We start from the raw sequence: 26209 nt of genomic DNA on the forward strand, positions 1-26209 counted from the left end.
CAAGAACACCTAAAACATTAAAAATTGAACACGTTGGAAGCCAGGGGCAGGTAAACTTTTTCTGTGAAGGGCAGATAGTAAATATTTTGGGCTTTGTGGAGCATATGGTCTCTGTTGCTAGTACTCAGCTCTGCCAACATGGTAACAAAGAAGCCGCAGACAATATGTAAATGAATGAGTGTAGCTATGTTCTAATAAAACTTTATTTATGAACACTGAAATTTGAATTTTGTATAATTTTTATGTATAATATTTAAAATGTAAAAATCATGCTTAGCTTCCAGGCTGTACAAAACTAGGTGGCAGGCCAGATTTAGCTCACAGGTTATAGTTTGCTGACACCTGTTTCAGGCTGAAAGTGACTCTCAATCATTTCAAGTTGATATCATACGGACCACATTCTCTGACCAGCCTGTAATTAAGTTAGAAATCAACAATAAAAAGAACTAAAAGAGCAAATATGTTTAGAAATTTCAAAAACATACTTTTAAGTAAATCATAGGTCAAAAAAATGATAATTGAAATTGGCCCTTTCTCACCAGTCTCCTTTGCCTGCTTGATTTCCTCCATCCAATCTGGCTGAGACAGCCCTCTCTTCTTACTCCATACAATTTTCCAATGTTACCTCAGCCATTCCCTGGACTTACTATCTATATGCTAACGATGCCCTACTTTATTTTTTTGGCCATTACTTTTACCAGATCTGAAGCTCATTTCCTCATGTTGCCAAAGAACCATCTAATCGTCAACTTACATTCAACAATAAAACTGAATGCAGTAGCTTCCCCCTTAAAACCTGCTTCTTCTCCTCTATTTTGTATCTTAATTAACAGTACCACACAGCCAGAATCCTACGTGGCAATTTACATGCTTTCCTCAATCTCACATCCTCCTCTCCTCCTATCTACAAGCAAGCTTTGTCAATTCAGACTCTAAAATCTTATGGCAAGTCTCTTCTTTCTCATTATGGCCATTCTCTCCCAAGCCATATCAGGTCCTCCTTAGACTACTCTGATAGCTTCCTAGATGCTCCCGCCACCTACTCTTACTATTTTCTACAGTTTTACGGGAGTCAAACAGTTGTAAAAAGAAAACACAACAAAACATAAAGACAATTATGTAGCACAGACTGTATGTGGCCGTCAGAGTCTGAACCATTACAATCTGGCCCTAAAGAGGAAAAGTTTGCTGGCAACTCTTTTAATACATTATCCATACTTACCTTGCATAAAGTCTCTTAAAAAAAAAAAACTGGTTTTCCATTATTTAAAAAAACAACAACATAGAATTCTTTAGTATGGTCAAAAAGGCCATAAACGTGCATAATCTGGATGATCCACTTCTCCAGCATTATCTCTCACACCCTCCCTTCCCCTCTCTGTGCTCCAGTCATTCATTTCTAGGGTTTTCAAGGTGCCATGTTCTTTCCTATCTCAGGCGCTTTGCACAAGGTATTAATATTTCCTCTGTTTGATGATCTCTCTTTTCTACAGATACCAATTTAAATATTACTTGCTCCAGAAGGGCTTTCATAATCTCCTACACTAGATTAAGTTTACTTATATATGCCCCTATCACCCTACAGTTTTAACAATGGCAACCCTTATACTACTCTATGTCTAGATTGCTAGACTGTAAAGTCTGTGGAGATGAGATGACATATTGTCTTAATTTCTAGCAGTAAGCATGACACATGGTATTTTTTTTTATATAAACGATTGTTGAATGAGCTTCCTGTTCCCCCACTGAAAAACTTCATTCTTTCAAGGTCCATCTTTATCTTTCTAGTTTCAATGGAAGATGTTTACCTTCTGTTAATTCCTGTCATCTGAATATTATTCTCTCACTTAGGGATTTTACTATGTGTATCCTCCTTCACTGTTTTCTTTTCATCCTCTTCTTCCATTGACTTTTTCTTCATTCAAGCCTCTTATCTTAAAACAACATTCCCCTGAGCCAACCTTTGGTTCCCTCTAGTTACTGGGGTGAGAAATGTTCTGGAAATTATTCTATATTTAAGTCAATTTCTTCATTGCTGTTCAATCCTTTTAACCCCATGTAATCTTCTTCTGTCCATACCATTCAACCAAACAAAAACAAAAAAACCCAAAAAACCCTTTGGGAAGCTGAGGTGGGCGGATCACGAGGTCAGGTGATTGAGACCATCCTGGCAAACACGATGAAACCCCATCTCTACTAAAAACACAAAAAATTAGCCAGGCATGGTGGCAAGCACCTGTAGTCCCAGCTACTTGGGAGGCTGAGGCAGGAGAATGGCGTGAACCCGGGAGGAGGAGCTTGCAGTGAGCAGAGATGGCACCACTGCACTCCAGCCTGGGCAACAGAGCGAGACTCCGTCTCAAAGAAAAAAAAACAAACTAAAAAAACCCATTAATATAATTTATTAAATATTTATATTTCACTCAAACTTAAGAGTTTTTAAAATGTCACACTCTCCTACATCTATGCTGTTCCATCTTCCTGGACTCTATCTAATCCCTGAGACACCCTCTTGGCTAACTTCCAAATGCCAGCTCAGACACCATTTGTTTTCGAACCTGTCACTTTCCCTCTCTCTCTCTGTTTTACTTGATCTCCTGGGGCTGAAATTTTTAAGCATTATTCATTCAGGTTAACAATTATTGATAGGATAGTTATTGTGGTGGTTTGTAATGTCAGCTTGGTTAGGCAGAACTACATTTTCCAGAATTATCTTCCCTCAATGTTCTGGTTAGGGTAAGCCACAAGTCTTGAGCAAAATCTGGAGGATAAATGTGAAGCAGCAGCTGTTTTATAGCTCATACATGTGTTAGCTCACAAGCTGCAGCTGGACAACTTCCCATCCCTTCCCTGGATCACTCGTTTCTCTAACCAGGTTTCTCTAAACCACGTGTTTGTGTTGGATATGGGGTTATACAGGACAACCACTATCAAGGCCAGAGATGATAAAAGCAGACATGGGTTTGTCTGTGCTTGTTACTTCCACTTGTTCTTAACTGCCTCCCACTTTACATCCGTCTTCCCTTAACTGACTGCCGTGTGGACTCTAAGCTCCAGCATCAGAAAGAACACTAACAGCTTTACAGATTGTTTAGCTCCCACAACAGCGTAGTCAAATTCCTTATATATAAACATATATTCTGCTTCTCTGACTGAACCTTGACCTGGATGATGTATATGAGGGAAACAAGAGGCTGGTGAGACTACCTAAAATGGTGCTTGCCACACTCTCAGAGCACCCTGTGCTCAAGTTTGTATTATCACATATTCTTGCTGTCTTCCTAGTAGATATTTAACTCCGAGGTAAGGACTTTTATCTCTGTATGATCACTGCATTACGTTGCTTAGCACAAACTAGGTGTTTTATAATTTTTTGTTTAATCAATTTGAAATAACTGCTGATCCAATCAAATTATCTTTAAGTAACAAAGATATCAATCTGATTTCAATATTAGATTAGTACATTAGCTACCAATATTGACTCAAATGATTATTACATAAAATCTTAGGAAGTCAATGAAAATAGCAATTACCCATGATAAATATTTTCAAATATTTCCTATTGCATAATTTGTCCATTTGAATACAAATAAATCCTTGTACAAGTATGGGAGAACCAAATGCAGATAAACCTATGAAGGGAAGAATTTTCTAATTTATCTACAGGATTTTTCTTCAATTTAAAAAAAGATTGTAAAATACACATAAAATTTACCATTTTTAAGTGTACCATTTAAGAACAGTATTAAATACATCCTTAATGTGCCACCATCACCACTATCCAGCTCCATAACTCATCCTGTAAAACTGCATAACGTCCTCAAGGTTCATTCATGCTGTAGCCAGTGTCAGAATTTTCTTCCTTGAAGTGGAATAATATTCCATTGCATGGATATACTACATTTTGCTTATCCATTCATCTACTGATGGCCGATTGGGCTGCTTCTATGTTTTAGCTATTGTGAACAATGGCTGCTATCACCATGGAACACAAGTATCTCTTCAAGACCCTGCTTTTAATTTTTTTGAGTATATATGTCGACTGGGATTGCTGGATCATGGTATTTCCATTTTAATTTTATGAGGAATCACCACACTTTTCCATAATGGCTGTACCATTTCATATTTCTACGAAGAGTGCACAAGTGTTCCAACTTCTCCACATCCTTGCCAACACTTGTTATTTTCTATGTTCCTGATAGGTGTCTGCTGGATTTTTTTTTTTTTTCCTAGATGGAGTCGAGGTTTGTTGCCCAGGCTGGAGTGCAGTGGCGTGATCTCAGCTCACTGCAACCTTTGCCTCCTGGATTCAAGCAATTCTCCTGCCTTAGCCTCCTGAGTAGCTGGGATTACAGGCGCCTGCCACCATGCCCGGCTAACCTTTTGTATTTTTAGTAGAGACAGGGTTTCACTGTGTTGGCCTGGCTGGTTTCAAACTCCTGACCTCAAGTGATCCGCCTGTCTCGGCCTCCCAAAGTGCAGGGATTACAGGTGTGAGCCACTGTGCCTGGCCTGCTGCATGGATTCTTAAGAGTGATTTTATGACACTCTGAGTCCATAATATTTTCTATAGGCATACTACTAAAATAATAAAGTCAATGATATGAATTGATATATAATACTCCATTTAGTTATTTTAAGAGTACTAGAAAGCTTTACATATCTCATAACCTATCAGCCAGAAACAGTTCACCACTGAATGGTCTCATAAACAAGACAGTAGTTCAATGACATCTTTAATTTTTACCCATATGACAAAAGCTGAGTATTTCAGAGAATTATACAACTTGAAAAACCCTGTTTCATTCAATTGTCACTTTATTGCAAGATGGTAGAATTAATTACAAATTTAAACTATAACCTGTTAATCTTTAGTCAGGCAGCAAGTTTTTATAAAGGCAAACTGCTTATTCAGAAGTGATCACGGAACAACTCAAAGGCAGAGCAAGAAGGATGAGAAACATCTGACTGGCCGATAGAGATTTCGTTCTCTCACTATATGAAACAAACTTTTCATTTTTAGGAAGGGTAAACTATAACTTCAGTAGACACCAACACAGAAAGACTTTGTCAAATAGACTAGTTTCCATTTAGTCAGTCAACTGTTTCTAGCTGTCTCAATTGGGATAGATACATTTACATAACTGGCTGTGCTTGAGCCTTCTTTGCCAGCAGCTTTAGGTCCGCAATGCACTTGGCAATTGTCTCCTTTTCCTGTGATAAGGAAAGAGAAATCTGGTTAGACCTTTCCAAAACATAGAAAAGTATAGAGTATAAACACCATTATTCTAAAAGACACCTCCTACCAGACCAGAACCTCAAGATGATTACTGGCTTAACACTATACAGCTACTAGACAGGTTTAGAAGTAAAATTAATTAACACAGAGGAGATACGATTTATTTTAAGCAAATCCAGGGGGTTAGTTAAAATTCCCTGGCTCACAGCCTTTATGGGTGAAACCTGTATAGAATTTGAGGCCAGATATTCCTGTAACCATCTGCCACTGATGTTGGCTTGTACAACCAACAGTTACTTGAAAAAGACCAATTCAACAAATATTAGTAATATATAAATGTTAAGAATGAAAATAATTTTTAATCTCTTTTCTAGACTTCTTTTGTATTTTCTAAGTTTCTTAAGTAAGCATATATATTACTTTTATGTAAAAGACAGTTTATCAAAAAAAGAAAAAAACTTTGATAGACACTGTTTTTCTAATCCTGTATAGGTTATGCTGAAAACAACCAGAAATACTTAAATGTTATAAACTCGAGAAAGAAAAAAAAATCAAGTCATATTAAAGCAAAAATATAAATGAAAAAAAATTAATTCAGTTTAAGCAAATAGAAAACATTTCCGTTCAAAACAGACAAGTTATGCAGGTGAAAAGAAGAAATGGAATGTCATGGAATTAGAAAATGGAAGGGGCTTAGAAATAGCCTTGTTCAGTCTTTTATTTATTTTTTGAGGCAGGGTCTCGCTCTCTCACCCAGGCTGGAGTGCAATACTGCAATCACAGCTCACTACAGCCTATGCTTCCTGGGCTCAAGAGATCCTGTCACCTCAGCCTCCTGAGTAGCTGAACTACAGGCGTTTGTCACTGCACCCAGCTACTTTTTAAATTTTTTGTAGAGACAGGATCTCGCTATGTTGCCCAGGTTGGTCTTGAACTCCTGGCCTCAAGTGATCCTCCTGCCTCGCCCTTCCAAAGTGTTGGGATTACAGGTGTGAGCCACCGTGCCCAGCCCAGTCTATTTTATAGAGAAATTAAATATATCAGTTAATGTTACCCAAATTTAAGGAAAGAGAAAAGCCATCCTGACAGGTATGCAGCATCTTCCTGCTTATCACTATCCAGAAAAACAAACCGGGGTTACACTGCTACTTCTAGGCTAAAGACTCCTTGCCAGCTATTCCTACCTTAACAAAACATCAGCAGATACTTGTTAAGAGATACCAGTACAACATCAGAACCTACAAAAATGTTGTGTACCTGCTGTGTGGAGATGCTTTGCACCACGTGCTTCTCCACCCAATTTATCATGTGTTCTTGTTCCTTTCGACGCATCATGTTCTGCACAGATATATGATAGTCCAGGCGATTCTTTACTTCCTTATATACTCTATACAGTCGTTCCCGGTAAGTAACTTCCAAAGCCATAGCAATGTTATTCTGGGGCAAAATTAAGAAATGATAAATATTGTTTGTATACTTGAAGGAATACTTCTACTCTGAAGATTCTGCCAGTGAGAATGCCCCACTTCTTTTGTATTTTACGTGAAATTCTTTTATTTAATAGATAATATGTACCTAGAAATTATAACAGCATATGGCAAAAACATATTTAAAAGTGATGCTGTATGAAATAAAGTCTCCTTCAGCCTCCCCCATAGGCCATTAACTTCCTGTATTTCTTGTATTCCCTCCCAGAAATATTTAATAAAAATATAGGTATACCCATCAAAATATAGGCATATACACATCACTTTTATTAATTATGACACACAAACCTACCTCAATTTTAAGTTACACTGGATTCCACTATAGTGGTATTCTATAATTCATTTTTTGGTACTACAAATAATGGTGCATACATTGTAGATTTGTCTTTGTGTTTATGTCATAATACTTGCTGGATCAAATAATAGTTAACATTTGTAGAGTACTGACTACGCTCTAAACACTCGTGTTTAGATTCAATTAAACCTTGTAACCAAACCATGGCATAGTTATTATAATTGTATCCATTTTGCAGTGAGGAAACTGAGGCAGAAGTTAGGAAACTTGCCCAAGGTTACAGAGCTAATAAACTGTGAAGCCAAGATCAGCATACAGGCAGTAAGGCTACATAAGGCCAAGCTCTTATATATCTCTACTTGGCTAACCCATAGGCATCACAAACCAATGCATACCAAACTGAAGGCTATTGGCAACAAGGCAATCAGAATGATCCTTCAATGACTTTCTCTCATTCAGAGTCCAAGTCAAAGTACTTATAGGAGCCTAAGGTCTTTATATATCACAGTCCCAGGCCTCCCTCTATCTCCTTTTATTCTCCCCCGACCAATTCTACTTCAGCTGTATGGGCCTTCTTACTTTTCCTTGACTATATCAAGCAAACTTCCAGGTTTAGGGCATTTGCAACTGTTCTTCCCTCAGCCTGGAACTTATTTCCCCAAAAATCCACATACTTTGCACTATTAGTTCTTTCAGGTCTCTGCTCAAATATCATATTAGAGACATTTCTTGAATGCCCTATAAAAACAGTGACTCCCTCCTCCTGCAATTTTGTAGAAAGGGGGTCTATGTTGCCCAGGCTGGTCTCAAATTCCTGGGCTCAAGTGATCCTCCCGCCTTGGCCTCCCAAAGTGCTGAGATTATAGGCATGAGCCAATGCGCCTGGCCTGCAATCTTTTTAATACTAGTTTATTTTTCTATCTGGCATTTATTACCTGTTGACATTTGCATCTGTTCAATTATTTATTTTCTGTGCTTCTCCCAAAGGCTGGCTAGAAAATAAGACTCCATGAAGGCAGAAGCTTTTTGTTCTCCACTATATTTTCAGCACTCTGCCTTGATCAGAATACCTACACAGGAAGAACTCAATAAATATCTATCAAGTAAATGTAAATAAATAAAAACCTAAATTACTATCATTTGACTCTTAGGAAAAAGCTACATTTTCCAATATGGTTTTTTAAAAAAGCCAAAATATATGTATGCATGCATTCACGTGTGTGTATATACTATCCAAGAAGCAGGAAGCACTCTCCCTTTGTAACCTAAATATACATGGAATTAACATTTTCTGAGATTTTCAAATATCCATGTGCTTAAGAGTCTTTAGGGATCTTGTTTAAAATAATACAGATTCTGGATAGCCCCTAAGAAAGGTTCTGATTCCATAAGTCTTGGAAAGGGAACACCAAAGATAACTCTAATCCATATGGTACCAAGACCACATTGGCCAAGATCCTAAACATTTCAGATGCTTAGTATCTTGGCCAATATTGAGAAATATTGGCCAAGATCCTAACTATTTCAGATGCTTACTCTACCTTAGCATCTCATTTTTCATTTCATTTTAATATAAAACTTCAACATAACAGCACCTCACTTTTAAATATTAGCCATAAAGTACAAGGCTCAAAATAAAAACAGTAATAACAAAATACTTGAACATATTCCTAAAGATTGTTTTGGAAGCTGCATATTTTAGAATCTAATCATGTTCTGACCATGATAAAAAGCTCTACTGCTATCTGAATTTGTTGTGTGTGTGTGTGTGTGTGTTTGAGAGTCTTGCTCTGTTGCCTAGGCTGAAGTGCAGTGGTGGGATCACAGCTAACTCCAGCCTTGACCTCCTGGGTGCAAGCAGTCCTGCTGCCTCACCCTCCTCAAGTCCTAGGATTACAGGTGTGAGCCACTGTGCCCTGCCTGCTTTGTGGATTTAGAATGTACAGTATCAGATTTCCTTACAGCAAAGATGTTAAGATGTTCTTGCAGCAAGTGTGTATGAAATACACAGGATGTATTTTACCTAGCCTTCCTTACACAGTGCATGCCATTTTTAAATCAGCTTTAACTTAATGACTATTTCATTTTGTGTGGATCCAAAATGTTTTTTTAATAGCTTCTATAGTTTCTAATTTTATAATAATTTGAACTATTTTTCCACTTGACAGTTCTTACATGTTTGAATAGTTGTGAATGACAACTCCTACACAAATCTTCTCTTTTCTAAATAAAATACGTTCAATCTATTTAACCATTCTTCATAAAAAATTCTGAATTAAAAAAATGCACAAAACAAGTAACTTCATTCTTCCTAGAAACTTCTGAAACCTACCCTTTGCACATCAAAAAGGTAATGGCGCTTCTGAACCAGTGCCTGTTGTGACTTCTCCATATCAATTGCATTCTGGATGTGTTGGATGGAAGCCTGCTTCGCCTCTTCTAGTTGGGCAAGTTTTTGCTACAATTGTGATAGCAACAACAAAGATCAGTGAAAGCACAAAGGGTAAAAAAAAGGAGATTCATTTCATGCTTCTTCAAAGTTGTATATCTCATTTGTAAAAACACCCACAAAGAAACATAGAAAGAAACGCACAAATCCTTAAAAAGAATTGCCCATAATAACTATAGAATATCTTTTGAATGATTAAACTATAGAAAAGCTAAAGTGTTTAGTAGATATAAAAAAATTATCTCAAATTAGTAACTAACGTTAACACTTATTTGAAGCATTAGATTCATTTCTATATGTTGCTCCCCTAACACTCATATCAAAAATATCACTAGATGACCTTCATGTTTCTGCTAGTCTAAAATAGGAAATAAAGTTTATGGTTCTTACCTCATTGAGTTTATCAGCAAAGTCTGCAACAAAGGGACCATATTTTTTAATTCCATAGACCATTACACCTAGTACTGATAGGGCAGTGAAGGTCTCTGCGCTAATCACGTATATTTCTTTGGATAAAGCGTACAAGATAAGCCCAGTTCCGAGTACATAGGGTCCTAAAAGAAGAAAGAGTTATTTTATGAATGGATATGCTATGCCTAAAAGAGGGAAGATAGAAAGGTACTTCTATATTTGATTAGCTGAAGGCAAAGTAATGACTTAATTAGATTCAAAGACAAAACACTGGATTGGGAAGCAGTATGGTAGAGTTGAAAGAACAAAGATATGGACTCAGGGAAATCTGTATACTGACTCTACAATTTTAAAGAAACTGAGCAATCTAAATAATCTCTGAATTTAGTTCCTTATTTGTAAAATGGGGACAGTACCTTCTTCAGTCTGATAAATTTGAGAAATGTTAAGCACAATACCCCGCACAGTAAATTAAACTATTCTACAAAGATGTCAGATAACTTTCTGAAGTAATTTGTCCAGCAAAATATACTATTTATTGAATGGGACACTAGACCGGATAAAATTTACACAAGAAACAAGCAAAAAACAACTACAAAGTGATATGTATATAAAAGGATGAATAAATATTAGGATTCTCAATTCCTGTAGCACCTAATTACAATGCTTCAAATATGGCTTTTTCTTTAACCAGGCCATGTGTTCTGAAAGGATGCAAACCATGATTTACATTTATTTAGTCTTTCCTCCGCGCCTCACAGGATGTAAGGGAGGCCCAGAGCAGGCTTTTAGGAAAGCATTTTACAGTATTTCTGAGAATCATAGGATGGCAGGATGTATCATAAGAACAACAGGGTTACAAACTCAAATACATTTTACCCGGTTTCCCATACAAAGTTCCAACAGTTTTTTTTAATTGCCTTTAATATACACATTTTAAATATGAATTTGCAAGAAACATCTATCATATGTAACATTTTTATCACCTATGGACGTCTGAGGAGACTAATGTTTCTAGCAATTTCAGTTAGGAAAATGCTACTTTAGGTGACTCCAGGGCTAAAAAAAAAAACAATCTTCGGTTTCCAATGTTCCAGTCATAGCAATACTTGGGTATGGGCCAAGAAAGGCAGTACATGTAGTAGAGAGAATCATAAACTTAATCAGGGGACTCTTGCCTTACATGGCTTCATTTTTATTCATACCCTTTTCATTACCTAACAGTATATTATACAGTTACTCATTTCTTTATTGTCATCCTACAACAGAATGTATGTTCCAGGACAGCAGGCACTTAACACTGTTCAACACTGTATGGCTATAACAGTGCCTGGCATAAAGCAGGCATCAAAAAATTTGATCTACTAACAAACAGAGATAATGCTGTAAAATTAAGTTAAAATCCCAAATAAATTTATACCAAAGACAAGTTGGAGCAATCAAATCAATTGTTACAATTTCCTTTTAAAAATAGCTGACTTGCAGCTGCAGGCGGGTGGCTCAAGCCTGTAATCCCAGCACTTTGGGAGGCCAAGATGGGTGGATCCCACAAGCCCAGGAGTTGGAGACCAGCCTGGGCTACATGGTGAAAGCCCGTCTCTACAAAAAAATAGGAAAATGAGCCGGGTGCACGCCAAGTCCCAGCTACTCGGGAGGCTGAGGTGGGAGGATGACCTGAGCCTGGGGAGGTGGAGGCTGCAGTGAGCTGTGATCTATCACTCCATCCTGGGTGATAGAGTAATACCCTGTCTCAAAAACAACAACAACAACAACAACAACAACAAAAAAACCAAAGAAGAAAACCCACCTAACTTGATTTTAGTGGTGCCATCAAAACATATTACCAGAGACTAGGCAAAAATGCTCACCTGTTACACCAGTTTTAGGATAAAGAAACTGGAAGAATTCCTCAGGGATCAGTCCATAACGAACTTTTCCTCCGTATTCAGGAAGAGGTGGTACAGGGACAAGGTGTGGCTGCCCTGTATGAAAGGTCCTTGTTGCCTGCAATACCCTACAGGTAGTAATTGTACAAATGTAAAGCCTGTTTCTTTAAGGAGAAAACAGTGTATGAATAATGAGCAGAAACAATAAATAGGGTTGATGATTGAGGCAGTTTTCTAACTCTCATAATAGAAAGAGAATGGACTGGGAATGGGAAGGTTAGGGTCCAGTAATCAGCTGTGACAACAGCAAAGAATTAATCACAGACATTTAACCTTCTACCCAATACTGGAATCCCTTCTATCAGCCTTGCAGATCATCTGTCTAGCACTTTGTATGTCTATTATTAGCACTGAAATATGTAAGAATGTGGACGTGGCGGTCAGATAGGCATCTTGAGTTCAAATCCTAGACCTGCTCCTTGACTTTGAGTAAAGAACTTAAGCTTTTGTAATCTCAGATTTCTCTCAGTAAAATGGAAATAGAAGATAATACCTTATATGGTTGTTGAGAGGATTAATTGAGTTAATATATGTAAAGTGCTTAGAATGATGCCTGGCACATGGAAAAGTTCTATGTAAGTGGTTAGCTATTATATGCCTGATATGTTGTAAGCTCCTGGACCTTTTTGAATACTCTCTTTGATGAGAGTGCTAAACACTATATGTAACAGACTTTTTCAGTACTGGGTAGCTCTAATTATGTTCATCTTTGAATTGAGATGCTACATACATTCTTGGAACCTCAATCCATTCTTAGTTCTAATTTTGCTTTTCTATGTAAGATAACACACATGTACCTGGGTCAAACATCTGTTCCCTCACAATCCTGATTGCCCGTAAGGACTTCTCTGGTTTTATCTTTTTTTTTTTTTTTTTTAATGAGGTATACAGAACTGAATATAATACTTTAAGTATAGTCTGGCCAATTTATTCATCCTACAAATACTTATTGAGAACTTACTATTGCCAGTACTGAGCTTGAACAATTGAACTATTATCAACAGTGGATTTGGAAACTATTCTTGTATTAAAGCAGCTTAAGACTACACTTTTAACAGTTACAGCATACTGATGTCTCCTTAAGCTTCTGATGAAATAAAATCTAGTCCCTTTATATCTGCTGTCATTTAGTCTCCTTCAAGTTTTCAGTGTATTTCTGTCCCACTTCCTACCCTCCATTCCTCCAATCTCTCAACTTCTATCTCCTTGTAATATAAGAATTTACATTATTTCATTTATTTTGGTACAATGCTTATCTTTTGAATATTATTTCTGCCTCCAAATATATTAGCTACCCCACCAGGTTTTGAAATCTGAGAATCATGCTTGAGATTCCTTCATTTACATCAAGGTTTCTCAATTCAGCACTACCGACGTTTGAACTGGATATTTCTTTGTTGTAAGAGGTTGTTCTGTGCATTGTAGAATGTCTGGCAGTATCTTTGTGGCCTTTATACAATAGATACCAGTAGCCCCTCCCTCCCCGACCCATCCTATGGTAACACTGAAAAATATCTCCAGACATTGCTAAATGTCACCTGCAGGAAAACCACCCCAGGCTAAGAAGCACTGATTTAAATCATAGCACTAAATGGTAGGCTTAGGCTGACAAGTCTCCCTAACTAGCTACCTTAGTTCAAGTCCTTATCACCTCTTGCTTAGTTTAACAATACAAAACCTGGTCTCTCTGCTTATTTTATTTTTTATTTTTTTGAGACAGAATCTTGCTCTATCACCCAGGCGGGAGCACAGTGGCATGATCTCAGCTCACTGCAACCTCCACCTCCCAGGCTCAAGCGATTCTTGTGCCTCAGTCTCCCGAGTAGCTGAATAGCTGGGATTACAGGCATGTGCTACCACACCCAGCTATTTTTTTTTTTTATTTTTAGGAGAGACGGGGTTTTGTCATGTTGGCCAGACTGGTCTCAAACTACTGTGATCTGCCGTCTCGGCCTCCCAAAGTGCTGAAATTACAGGCGTGAGACACTATACCTGGCCTCTGCTTCTTATTAAATACCCCAACTTAAACCTAGCCCACTCACATTACTGCCAATGTTTCTAAAATGAAAATCTGACTTGAAAACTCAACAGGCTCTCTCCTGCCTACAGAAAACTACTTAATATAACATACATAATCTAGTACCTGTCATTTTTTTTTTTTTTTTTGAGACAAGGTCTCACTGTGTCACCCAGGCTGGAGTGCAGTGGTGCCATCACTGCTCACTCGCAGCCTCCACCTCCTGGGCTCAAGCCATCCTCCCACCTCAGCCTTCCCAATAGCTGGGAGTACAGGCGTACACCACAATGCCCGGCTAATTTAAAAAATTTTTAAAAATTTTTGTTGTTTTGTTTTTGTCTATGTTGCCCAGGCTAGTCTTGAACTCCTGGGCTCCAGTGATCCTCCTGCCTTGGCCTCGGGATTATAGGCATGAACCACCACTGTGCCTGGTCCTGCCAAATTTTATAACCTTATCTTCCTTCATTCTCTTACTCTCCTGGAATTACTTAACAGCTCTCAAAAACAAACAAAGAAACACCACAAAAAAATTGCCTTATGCTGCTCCTTCTGCCTTGTATGCCCTTCATACCATGACTTTATAGCAATGACTATCAAGACCAATCAGGAGCAATGACTACCAAGACCAATTAGCCTCCAGATTTGTAAAGCCCTCCCCCCATTTTGGGCTAACATTCATTCTTTTAATCAATTAAAAAAAACATTTACTGACTTTCTACTAATGCTAGGCACCGGTAACATGGCAATGAACAAAGCTCCAGCCTTCAACATTCTAGTGGGGGTATGGGAAGGGTGAGTGTGTATCTCCATACAAAATTTCAGGCAGCTCTAAGTGCTATGGAGAAAAACTGAGCAAGGTAAGGGGATAGGGAGCAACAAAATGGGGAAGAGTTTTTTGGTAGGGAGTCAGATGACATTTGACCCAATGATCTGGGGAAAAGAGAGAAGAGCAAGTAGAAAGATATTGAGGCAAGAATGCGCTTGGTAGTTTTCAGAGGAACACCAAGGTTGGAGAATGAGCTAAAAAGAGAACACAAGGAGATGGTGTCAAGAGTTAGGATGGAATCAATTCATGTTGGACCTTCTGGGTTATGCTAAGTTTGGATTTTATTCAAGTGGGATGGGGAGCTCTGGAAGGCCTTGGTGGGGGATTGACATAATCCTCCTGGCTATTATGAGAATGGGCTGTAACGGGACAAGAATAGAGATGCAAGACTAATTAAGAGACTACTAAAATACCTAGGTGAAAGTTTATAGTGGTTCCTACTTTAGCGGTAGTGGAAGCAGCAGTCAGAGTCCAAATTTCTAGAGGAAGAGCCTTGCTGAGGTACTGGACATGGAGTGTGAAAGAAAACCAAGGATATTCCTTGTATCTTGTAAATATAAGTTATTTACTACCTGGTATTACAATTATTTGTTTACAAGTCTGTATGGGGTCCTTTTTCTTCTAAGTTGGAAGCAGTCAATTATAGCCTTACTTTTTGCATACATGAGACTTAATTATAGATAAGACCACTTTTTCAAGTCCATTTTTTTTCAATTTGAGTTACCGTATTTTGCAAGCTTTAGAACTAAGTTTGGAAGTAAAAAGAGAAATCTCTAGGAAAATGGACATGTCTTATGGAACAATTTTAACGGTAACAGCTGCTAAATTTACTAAGCACACACTATGTACCAAGAACTGTTTTTGAGTTTCACAGCAATTGTCTCTTAATTCTCAAAAGCTACAATGCACTATTATCGCCATTTTGTAGATGAGGAAATTGAGGTCACACAGCCAGTAAGTGGAGGGGCCAGGGACCCTGTACTGGCTGTGGAGCCCTCACTCTAAACCAATACTCTTAAGGTGCCTCCCATTCCTAGACTGTGAGCTCCATGAGGGCAGGTAATTAGCCATACTCATTCTTGTATCCTTGGTTATGTTTTTAGGCAACATAAATATTTACTGAATCAATGAATGATTTCTCTGATTGTTATCATATGGCAGCAAAAACTAGATATCTGGGAAACCGACTGTAAACAACATGCTTTACTGTTTTATTGAACAAAATTTATTCTTGGGTATGTAATCTACTCGGATGCAGGCTGTGGAAGCTACATGTCATAAGGTCCCAAGGGAAGGTCACAAAGGAGTAGGGCGGGTATAGAAGACAGCAAAACCAATTTCTAGTTTAGTTAGAATACGTTACTTATCCTGCTAAAATCTTGGTCATTAGGTGGTATGAGAGCGTTCCTGGCAGTTACAGGAACAAGTGTCTTGTCTGAAAGAGGGTTTAAGTGTCCCAAAATTATCGGAAAGAAATTTCTGACCTAAAGCTAAGGGGGTGGGGGCAGGAATCGGGAAATAAAAGGTAGTGAAAACAAAGACGAAAGGGAGCATTATCCTCACACTTACCCTGGACCTAGGAAGGCTGCATTCTTCAGAGAGGGGGCTGCAGATAGACAAGGCGAAGGTCAGCAAAGTCAAATGAAATCTGGTTTGCCCCTTCTTCACCCCCGCCAGGCTCTATCACTAAGCCTATGTACCCCTCTTTCCCGTCCCTCAAGACCCCACGCTCCCTTCCGAACTGCACTGACCACTCGCCGCTCAGGCCCGTGTCGCTGCGCCCTTCTCCCCTCCCTGTCACCCCTAGATTCGCTTCTTTCCAATCACTCTGATAGTCCAGAGCAGGGTCTATACCCCTTACCCGCTGTGGCGGCGGCGGAAAGTACCACCCGGGACAGCATGGTCAACGAAAGTCCAGGTTGCAATCTTAACGTCTCTGTGACCCCGATAGGAGAATCTGTCAGGGCAGGAGCAAGATGGCCGCTGACAAGTCTCGCGAGATGAAAATTTTGTACTCTTCCTTCAACTTTCCTTGGGAGATTTAAAAAAAAAAAAAAATTATCGCGAGAAGAGGCAAGTAACGCTGAGAGCCTATCGCATGAGGGCGACAGCCGGAAAGCAGGATGGAGCCATAGAAGCAATTCTCGCGAGAAGTAGAGTTGCGGTTCCCTCGGGAGAGGGGCGGAGGCTCAGAGGTGCACCACGTGGGGTTTGCTGCCGGAGCTGAGTCTCTGGCCGGCGTCCAGTTTGAGTCTAGGTTGGAGTTGGAACCGTGGAGATGCGGAAGGAAACCCCACCCCCCCTAGTGCCCCCGGCGGCCCGGGAGTGGAATCTTCCCCCAAATGCGCCCGCCTGCATGGAACGGCAGTTGGAGGCTGCGCGGTACCGGTCTGGTGAGCCGAGATCCCGGGCCTGGGAGCTCCCTTACCCCAGCCCAGGGCGCCCCTCCCCGGAGACTGACCCTCCCAGCCCATCCCCGCCCTGCATGTTATCCTGACCCTGGGTCGCGTCACCGAGCTGTCCCCAGCCCTGCCCCGCGTTCCTGAGCTCAGATCCAGACCCGGCCGGAACGCTGTTCTGTGCGGTCTCCATGGAGGCGAGCCCTTCTACCCTTCACGCGCTGACAGCTTGTACCCCCCGTAGATGGGGCGCTTCTCCTCGGGGCCTCCAGCCTGAGTGGCCGCTGCTGGGCCGGCTCCCTCTGGCTTTTTAAGGACCCCTGTGCCGCCCCCAACGAAGGCTTCTGCTCCGCCGGAGTCCAAACGGAGGCTGGAGTGGCTGACCTCACTTGGGTTGGGGAGAGAGGTATTCTAGTGGCCTCCGATTCAGGTGAGTCACTATCCCATTATCCACCCCCCACCCCCACCCCCGGGTGGAACGGTAGAATGGAGACTTGGGGTACCGTAGGGTTGAGCTCAATATCTAACGTCCTATACTCAGTGCTTGGAGGAGCCTGAGAGTGTTGGCCCCGAATGCAAACTCTTGTGTAGGTGGGAAATACCTTTTCTAAAATTCTAAATTGTCTGGTGAGATTTCCTAGAAAAATCCGTAACAAAATTAAGCAACGGATTGGAACCATTTTTCTTCTGTGTAACCTGCCCCTTAACCCCCACAGCCCAGACCAAGCATAATCTTGATTTTAAGATGACACTGAAGCCAATCTGTGCTACATGTCTCTTCCCATTTCTTACCGCTTTCTTGTCTTCATTCTGCTTTCTTTTTGTTGACTGTTAGGCTTAGCGATGCAGGCTTTGGCATTTTTTTTTTTTTTTAAATCAGAATTTGGAAGTTGGCCGGCATTGCATGGAAGTTTAAAGTCCCAGTTTTTGATAGATTTAACCTCTCTGACAGTTGAGCTTGAACACTACATAATGAAGACAACTTTTGGCGGATTCTCTATACTTAACCAGTCACTGTGCAAGACGTTCAATTATTCAACATATTTTTAAAGACTCTGCAAGACATTTATTCAACTAGTTCAGCAAATACTTACTAGTGTCCAAATAATGGGGAAGTGTTAACATCACTGGATAGTGTGCTGCTTAAACAGTTGTGGAAACTTCATCCTTGTCCCCTTGCAGCTCATTTTTCATATTCTCTCACTAAAAGCAGATAATGAATTTTACAGACTGTTCCATCTTTGTCTTTTTCTGGAAGCTTTCTGCACCTACTTGTCTGGGCTGTCATTAGGAAAACAGTAACGCAGAATAAAGTCAAAGACTCAGAAATTAGCTGAACTCTCCAATGATGTGGACTTTGCTTTTACAGGAATAACTAACTTACTTTGTTAATTTAGTGACAATGGCTCTTTGAATCCTAGAAGTGAATTATTGCCTTGGTATAATCCAAGCTCATGTTTTCCTTACCCTACCCCCAACAGGTGCTGTTGAATTGTGGGAACTAGATGAGAATGAGACACTTATTGTCAGCAAGTTCTGCAAGTATGAGCATGATGACATTGTGTCTACAGTCAGTGTCTTGAGCTCTGGCACACAAGCTGTCAGTGGTAGCAAAGACATCTGGTGGGTCCCTGTTCTCATTGCTCCTGTCTCTAAGCCTCCTGTGGGTGCCTTTCCTATCCTGTTAACCTCATTAGGTAACATTTTGGGCTTATTCTAAGAATCCAGTGACTTATTTTAGCATGTCTATAAGGTTTCCTTAGGGATTTTGCAGTCTATCGTAAGTAGACCATAGCAGCAGTCCAAGAGGCAAAGACCTGGGGAATGTTGATTACAGGAAGTTCTTGTTTGAACACGTTTTTATGTTGATAGTGTAGGTCAAGATTAAATGTCTGTTTGCTTTTGCTTCTTAGCATCAAGGTTTGGGACCTTGCTCAGCAGGTGGTACTGAGTTCATACCGAGGTGAGTATTCTTTCATTTTTAGCCCTGGTGTTAGCTGTTGTGTTTTTGGACTTTTTGAACTTTGCTTTGATGTTAGGAGCAGCGATTCCATGTTCTGATAGTTTTCTTGTAAAACAATAGTCAGGCTCCAGTATCTACTCCTTGTCCTTTTCTCAATTTCCTTGTTTCTTTCTTTCTTTTTTTTTTAATTCGACTAGTCAAGTGCAGTAGTGAAAAGGGAGGAAAGAATAGAACAAGGAGTTTAATCTGTAACTGACTGAACAATCAATTGAGATAACTCACTACCTTCAGACCAGCCAGTTTCCCTGTTTCTATTGATGGCCTCACCACCTTGGCAACACAGGGCTCAAACTCTCGGTCCTTTTCCACCCCTTCTGTTTTCCCACCATCGGTTGGCCACTAAGTTCTTTTTAGTCTTTTCCACTGGTCAGTCACCTTCCTGTCCATTTCTATGCCTGTATTCACTTTCAGGCTTTACCTTACACAGGCAGTGGCACTCATCTCTCCACTAGCAATCTAGCTCTTTTGGTCTTTTATTAGTTTCTTGTGGCCTGTGGATTAAAATCCCATTTTCTTGTCATGGCATTGAAGCCCTTTTACTCCATTTCCTCTCTTCAAGCTTACTAGATCCTTGACATTCTTGAGGGATAAATCTTGAGACTTTTAAATCTTGAACTTTTGAGTATTTACCTTCATAAAATGTCTGTTTTCTGGTGAGAACCATTACTTTTTTAATGCCCCTCTTTCTGCTCACTTTCATTAACAGCACTAGTAGTTAACTTTATCTTGGGAGCCATTCTTTGTGAAGATAATGTCTAGAGCCTTAATGTGTACATGGTTCCAAGGTTTAGATGCTGGGGGATCACTGTGGTTCTCTCAATGGCTAAGTGCCTTTCCCTGCCATTTCTAACTTCAAAGTACATGATTAAGTTATAGGCCAGAGAAATCACTGACTCATATCCAAGGTCCAGTATCCTGGACCCTCAGGGTCACTTGGAAATAGTTTTACAATAATGTTGAATGCCCAGCTGTGCGCAGTGGCTTAACGCCTGTAATCCCAGCACTTTGGGAGGCTGAGGCGGGTGGATCATATGAAGTCTAGGAGTCAGAGACTAATCTGGCCAACATGCCGAAACCTTGACTCTACCAAAAAGTACAAAAATTAGCCAGGCGTAGTGGTGCACATCTGTAATCCCAGCTACTTGGGAGGCTGAGGCCCGAGAAGCGCTTGAACCCTGGAGGCGGAGGTTGCAGTGAGTCAAGATCATGCCACAGCACTCCAGCCTGGGCAACAGAGTGAAACTGTCTCAGGGAAAAAAAAAAAAGTCAATGTCCTATGTCTATTATATTTGCTTTTTATTTCTTAGACATATGATGTCCTTTCCTGGTTAATGCTAACTCTTTTTCAGCATTTCTGCCATGCAACCTTTTTGTTAGTTCTTTGTGTTTGTGTCTTATTCCCCCTGCTGAATTCCAAATCCTTTATTATTTTTCTATTTTTTGTAGGGACAGAGTCTTGCTATGTTGCCCAGGCTGGTCTCAAATTCCTGGGCTCAAGTGGTCTCCTGCCTTGGCCTCCCAAAGTGCTGAGAGATACAGGCATGAGCCACTGCACCCTGCCCCAAAACCTTTGAGGGTAGAGGAACCATGTATTCATCTTTTGTACACCACCATGGTGCTTGTCCCAGAGCTTTGCTTTTTTCAAGTGAGCAATAAATTCCTTTTCTTACTTCTTATCCTTATTCTATGAATTCTAGGGCTAGGAAAGAACTATGGAAACTGGTTTAATTCCATCCTTCTGCCTCAGGGAAGGGCCACATTCAGACTACCTGGGAAAGTCTGGTAAAATGACTGTAGAAAAGGTTTCCACAGCTTCTAATTAACATGTAGCAGTGACTAAAGTTTTTTACATGTAGACCTCCTAAAACAATTTTGAAAATCTGTGCCCCCTCATACATTTTTAAATTGATACCTAAAAATACTTATTTGAGTAGTTGCAGAGAAGGTAATTTCTGGCATATAATTTATTGTATGCTTATTTCAAGCATATATTTGTCAAAATTTTAGATTCGCAGGTTAACCCTACTTAGTTTGCATGAATGTCTACCAAATAGCCTAATTGGCAAAAGCCAGTCTGCATTGTAAAGCCAGTGGACCAAGATAGACTAAATTTTCTGTCAGAAAAAGTCTGACTTTGTTTTTAAATTCAGATAAAGTTGTTGAATATGTCCTTATCACAATGATCAATCATATTTTTTAGTTCTCATTATTAGACAGAAACAGAGTTAAGTCACAGAGCCATACTTGTGTTTGTGGTGTGACTGAAACAAGATCAGCCCCCTTCATTGAATTTTACCTAGATGCTCTTTCTTTTTGCTCTTTGGTTCTTATGGAAAAGCCCCTTTTGTCCCTTAGTTTAGAACCCTTATATTTTTATACCCCTGAGCATTGTACCATGGAAAGATCTGGGATGAATGACAGGTATGTGTTCTTTCTATAAAGTGGGAGAAGGGTGATTGAAAACAGAGGCAGTTCAATTTTAAGAAAGAGAACATTAGAGAAATTGGCTCTCTTAATACTATTAGTGCCCAGAACTCCCTCAAAAGTTTTTGTATACTACTTGGAGGTGTGTGTACTCCAGTATGAAGACTGCTATTCTAGAATTATTTAGCCCTCACATCTAGGATGCCTTAACTGGAAATTCCTTTGTTATTCTTACTACGCCCCTAATTTCTCATTCATTATCTTCACTAATACGTTTTTTTTTTTACAAGGCTTTTTAGGTTTTATAAGTCTATAAACTTCTCCTCTTAGCTTTTGTCTAATCCATAATCTCCCACAAAATTTGTTAAATTGCATCATGAGACCAGCCCTCCCTCCCTCCTGCCCCTTGATTATTCCTGGGCTGGCCCTCTTGTAATGCTTCAGCTTGTTTTCTATCATATTTCTCTTTCTCTCTCCTTTATAGCTCATGCTGCTCAGGTCACTTGTGTTGCTGCCTCTCCTCACAAGGACTCTGTGTTTCTTTCATGCAGCGAGGTAAGAGATAGCTCCTTCTTCCCTAAACGCACTCCAGCCGTCCATAGGCCAAAGTCTCTAGTGTGGAGACTTTCTGGCCTGCAGCTGCTCCTTTGGATTGTGAAATCCTTTTTCTGTTCCACCTTGCTCTAGGACAATAGAATTTTACTCTGGGATACCCGCTGTCCCAAGCCAGCATCACAGATTGGTGAGTCTGAGATTCATTGGTGGGAGAATAGTACTTGGAACCCTGATAGAAGAGACTGTCTTTGGCCAGTGTCAAAGCATAGTTGCTAGATGCCCAGTGTAGTTACTGTGACATGAGTGACATAATCTCCTTCTTTTCCAGTGAGGCTCTGCTAACCCCATTCTGTGCAATGAATACCAAGAGGAAGGGCCAGTTCCTGGGTGGGTGATTTACTTTATTGGATGGGAGGACAAAGGGGCCAGAATTGTTATCGTCATGATTCGTGCCTGAAACTTGCCTGTGACTCGTGTCCAGAAAGGGCAGGAGGCTGCTGGATAAATGGTTATGAGGCTCAAGGATGAGGACACTGCTGCCTTAGCAGGGTTTGGGAAATCAAATAAAGGTGCTCCCAGGATGTAGAGTGATATCATTTGAGAAACTGCTTCTTCTGTACTCTGAGTTTTGGTCCAGACCCTCGTCTCTCCTTTGCAGGCTGCAGTGCACCTGGCTACCTTCCTACCTCACTGGCTTGGCATCCTCAGCAAAGTGAAGTCTTTGCCTTTGGTAAGACACCATGTCAGACTTCATATTGACTCTGGGAAAAGGGAGGAGGAAAGTGAAAGAGCTGACTCCACAACACACAAGGCCCTTGTTGCTCAGTCTTAGCCCTCAAGGACACTAGATGAATTATGAATTGAGAATGGGGAGTTGGGGTGATGCCAACGTAGTTTTAGTGTAGTTTTGGAGAACATGATTATTTTCCCAGTGGATTTGATTTTTGATTGATTGATCCAGCTTCTGTATTCTGGGCATGGCTATAAGTCAGTGAGCCACAAAGCAAGTGGATTGCTATATAGCGAATTCTGTTCTACTGTGGGTAGGTGTAGAGCTATCATGGTCATGAGGCTGTGTATATGGTGACATAGTTTGTGGTTAAAATAATAACTGCTTCATTCATTAACTTAATTTTCACAACGATCCAGTGACTTATTATTCCTACTTTGCAAAAGAGAAAACTGATGCTCAGAATGGTTAACTTTTACAAGCTCGAGGAACTAGGATTCAAGTCTTTGGCACAAAAGTCCATGCTCTTAATCACTATGACATGTTCCTTCTCTTCTACAGGTGATGAGAATGGGACAGTCTCCCTTGTGGACACCAAGAGTACAAGCTGTGTCCTGAGTTCAGCTGTACACTCCCAGTGTGTCACTGGGCTGGTGTTCTCCCCACACAGGTACTGTTCTTTGTCATCAGGGGCCTGATGGGTATAAATGGGAACACTGAGGGTGTGTGTGTATGTTTTCAAAGCATTAGCTGATGAAGTAGTTCCTTAAAGCAGACAGTGTTCTAGCTGAGGTTTTGGAATATCGAAGATCTCTTAAGTGTGAAGTGGAATCCTTTGGGAATCAAAGGATTTTTCAGATTAGATGGTTTCTGTCTGAAATGGCTAAAATGTGATTTCATTCCTGCCCAACACCCAAAATGGTTAATATTGTGGGCTTCTAGGACTGTGAGATTGGAAAAGCCTGTGTTTCTGGGTTATTGCTGAAGCTATAGAGAGGGACCAGATGGGGTGGTTAGTTGCCAGGATGGTTGTCAACCCTAACTTTGCTTCATTTCCCTCATCTTTACTTGAAACTTTTAGTGTGGACTTGTAGTAGCCAGATTAGCCAAAAGTGGGAATCAGGCTGCCTTTCCTGGGTCACTTTACAGTGGCGGCAGGGCCGGCCCAGTTAAGGTTTTGTCTTGGGATCCAGGCTTGACCTTTCACAACCCTCTCCTCCATCTGATAGTGTGCCCTTCCTGGCCTCTCTCAGTGAAGACTGCTCACTTGCTGTGCTGGACTCAAGCCTTTCTGAGTTGTAAGTGTGAAGTGGAATCCTTTGGGAATCAGGGAAGGGGAGCAGTGGGTGGGCGAGTCATTTTCCTCTTCAGAAAACTGTGTTGTGCTTTTGGAGAACAGATTGTCCATCTGTATCCGAAGGGACTTGGTAATGGAAGCAGGCTGACTGTTGACCCTGTCCATTCCTGGGGCACATTCACAACCCCAAGGACAAGCCGTGTCCTTGGTAGAGGGGGGTGGTAGGTGGAATTTTTAAGTCTAGCCCTCCAGCGCTCTCCCACAAGGGGGCGGCAGTCTACCCTTTCACATAAAGAACTGCGTATGAAATGCAGCCTGCTACAGGGTAAAAGGCAGCACCTGGAAGACCTGAATTGTACTTCCCTCCTTGCCGTGATTTGCTGCCTGTTACTGCCCCTCATCACTGTCTTGTTCTATCCAGCATTTCTTCATCTATGAAAATAGAAGACTGGATTGGATGACTGATGACATCCACTGTGGATAGCTACACTGCTATCCTGGCGATGAGGCCATACAGTTGGTGAAATGTGTGTAACACACCCAAAAAATGTGCCCCAGATGTGTTGGGTTCTCTTTTTTCTCCAGGTCTGCTTTTCTTGTCTCTACTCTGCCCCGACTTTTTTTCTTTCTTCTAGGTTTAGAAGCCAAGCCCACAGAGACTTTGTGAGAGATGCGACTTGGTCCCCGCTCAATCACTCCCTGCTTACCACAGTGGGCTGGGACCATCAGGTCGTCCACCACATTGTGCCCACAGAACCTCTCCCAGCCCCTGGACCTGCAAGTGTTACTGAGTAGATTGGATTTAAGACAAAAAGCAAGTCCCCCATGAGTGTCCACTTCTTTGCCCTGCCCTCTCAGCTTGTGAGACAACACAGGAGCCTTCTATAGTATGTTGATATGCTAGATCTGTGCCGTTAATAGGCATCGTCTCTCAGCCTGAGGGAGGCTGGATTCTGGGTTCCTGTAGTCACAGGGAGGAAAAGCTTTCTTAAAAATGGACATGTATGTGCGTGTGAGTGTGTGTGTAGATCTATAGTTTTTGGTAGTGGCAGGAATAAAAAAAATCCATCCTGCATCTTCCCTAAGCACTGCCTCTCTCTCGCCCCCCAAAACAAGTTGACGAAAGGGTTTTATGTAGCTGTCTATGAGGAATTGGCTGTGTCTGCGTGGGTTATGGGATGTGGGCATCCCTGGGTTCTTGGAAGCAGCTCTTATGCTACTCATAGAGATGGGATTGACTTTATTTTTTTATAGTGCTTAATTCACCATTATGAGAAATGCTTCCAGTCACAAAAATGCAGCCCAGCTCACTCTGAGGAAGAAGCAGGACTTGGTACGGTTTTACACAACTCCTTACCATTAAACTGAATCAGAAATCCATTTTCTGGCTGAATAAAAAGTTTGGCTTGCCTGTGTAATGCCCACTCCCTTTCCCCCGGCTCCCTAGTGATGGGACATATATGAGAGAGAAGTGTTTTTCTATCATAGACACCATAGGGGAAAGTTTGGGGATGAAGGAGAGCTTAAAGATGTTTCAATTAAGTTAGAAAACTGACACAGACTGTTGAGAAATCTTTGCCACTTTTCCCACCCCAAAACAGCATGGGGCCTGACATCTTCTGCCCTGGTTCCCTTTCTCTTGATGTGGAAAGTCTGAATGCAGTATTTATAGACTTCTAAGGTTTTAAAATCCAGTATCAAGAAGAAAATCAGAAATACTGGTTGGTGAAATAAAGAGTTTAGGCATTGTTGGCCTGTCTTTTTTGAAGCATGTGTGTTATGTGTAGTTAGATATATTTCACTTATGTGAGTCATCATGGTGTTGGTCTTGTAGCCCATTATTTTTCCTGTGCTTCCTCAGCTTCCCAAAGTAGCTAGTTAGAACTTAAGGTAAACATTTATTCTTGGGTTGGTGGAGTGGATATTGCCAGTTAGGAGTCATGGATCAATTACTGATTATATTGAAAGTAAATATAATCAATTATGTACTTTTGAGCTTTGCAGGTTCAATTTAGGTAAAAATCACATTATGAAACTGGGAAAGTCTGAAGGAATATGGGCAAAATATTTCTCAGTAAAGCTTCCATGCTTCACCCTTGACATGATTACCC

General features: G+C 40.6%; 2 protein-coding genes across 4 annotated transcripts; one reads left to right on the top strand and one right to left on the bottom strand.

Annotated features, from left to right (window-relative positions):
• Positions 1–167: 167 nt before the first annotated feature.
• On the bottom strand, positions 168–16662 carry ATP5PB (ATP synthase peripheral stalk-membrane subunit b). The gene is made up of 7 exons (XM_008963018.4): positions 16532–16662; positions 16240–16276; positions 11750–11895; positions 9861–10024; positions 9354–9479; positions 6497–6676; positions 168–5214 (listed from the first exon to the last, which is right to left on the bottom strand). Exons 1-7 carry the CDS (start codon positions 16569–16571, stop codon positions 5137–5139), a joined length of 771 nt encoding a protein of 256 aa, XP_008961266.1. The 5' UTR covers positions 16572–16662; the 3' UTR covers positions 168–5136.
• WDR77 (WD repeat domain 77) lies at positions 16622–25849 on the top strand. Of its 3 annotated transcripts, XM_034933547.3 has the most exons (11): positions 16930–17063; positions 17314–17499; positions 18551–18692; positions 18983–19032; positions 22001–22071; positions 22204–22258; positions 22730–22801; positions 23363–23471; positions 24031–24099; positions 24734–24809; positions 24865–25849. In XM_034933547.3, exons 1-11 carry the CDS (start codon positions 16949–16951, stop codon positions 24925–24927), a joined length of 1008 nt encoding a protein of 335 aa, XP_034789438.1. In that variant the 5' UTR covers positions 16930–16948; the 3' UTR covers positions 24928–25849. The 3 variants fall into 3 exon arrangements, with proteins under 3 accessions (XP_003810727.1, XP_034789438.1, XP_034789437.1); XM_003810679.5 differs by having other exon boundaries at positions 16622–17063; positions 24734–25849; XM_034933546.3 differs by having other exon boundaries at positions 24520–25849.
• Positions 25850–26209: the final 360 nt, after the last annotated feature.

The sequence above is a fragment of the Pan paniscus genome, chromosome 1 (assembly GCF_029289425.2).
Source record: "Pan paniscus chromosome 1, NHGRI_mPanPan1-v2.0_pri, whole genome shotgun sequence".
NCBI classification, from domain to species: domain Eukaryota; kingdom Metazoa; phylum Chordata; class Mammalia; order Primates; family Hominidae; genus Pan; species Pan paniscus.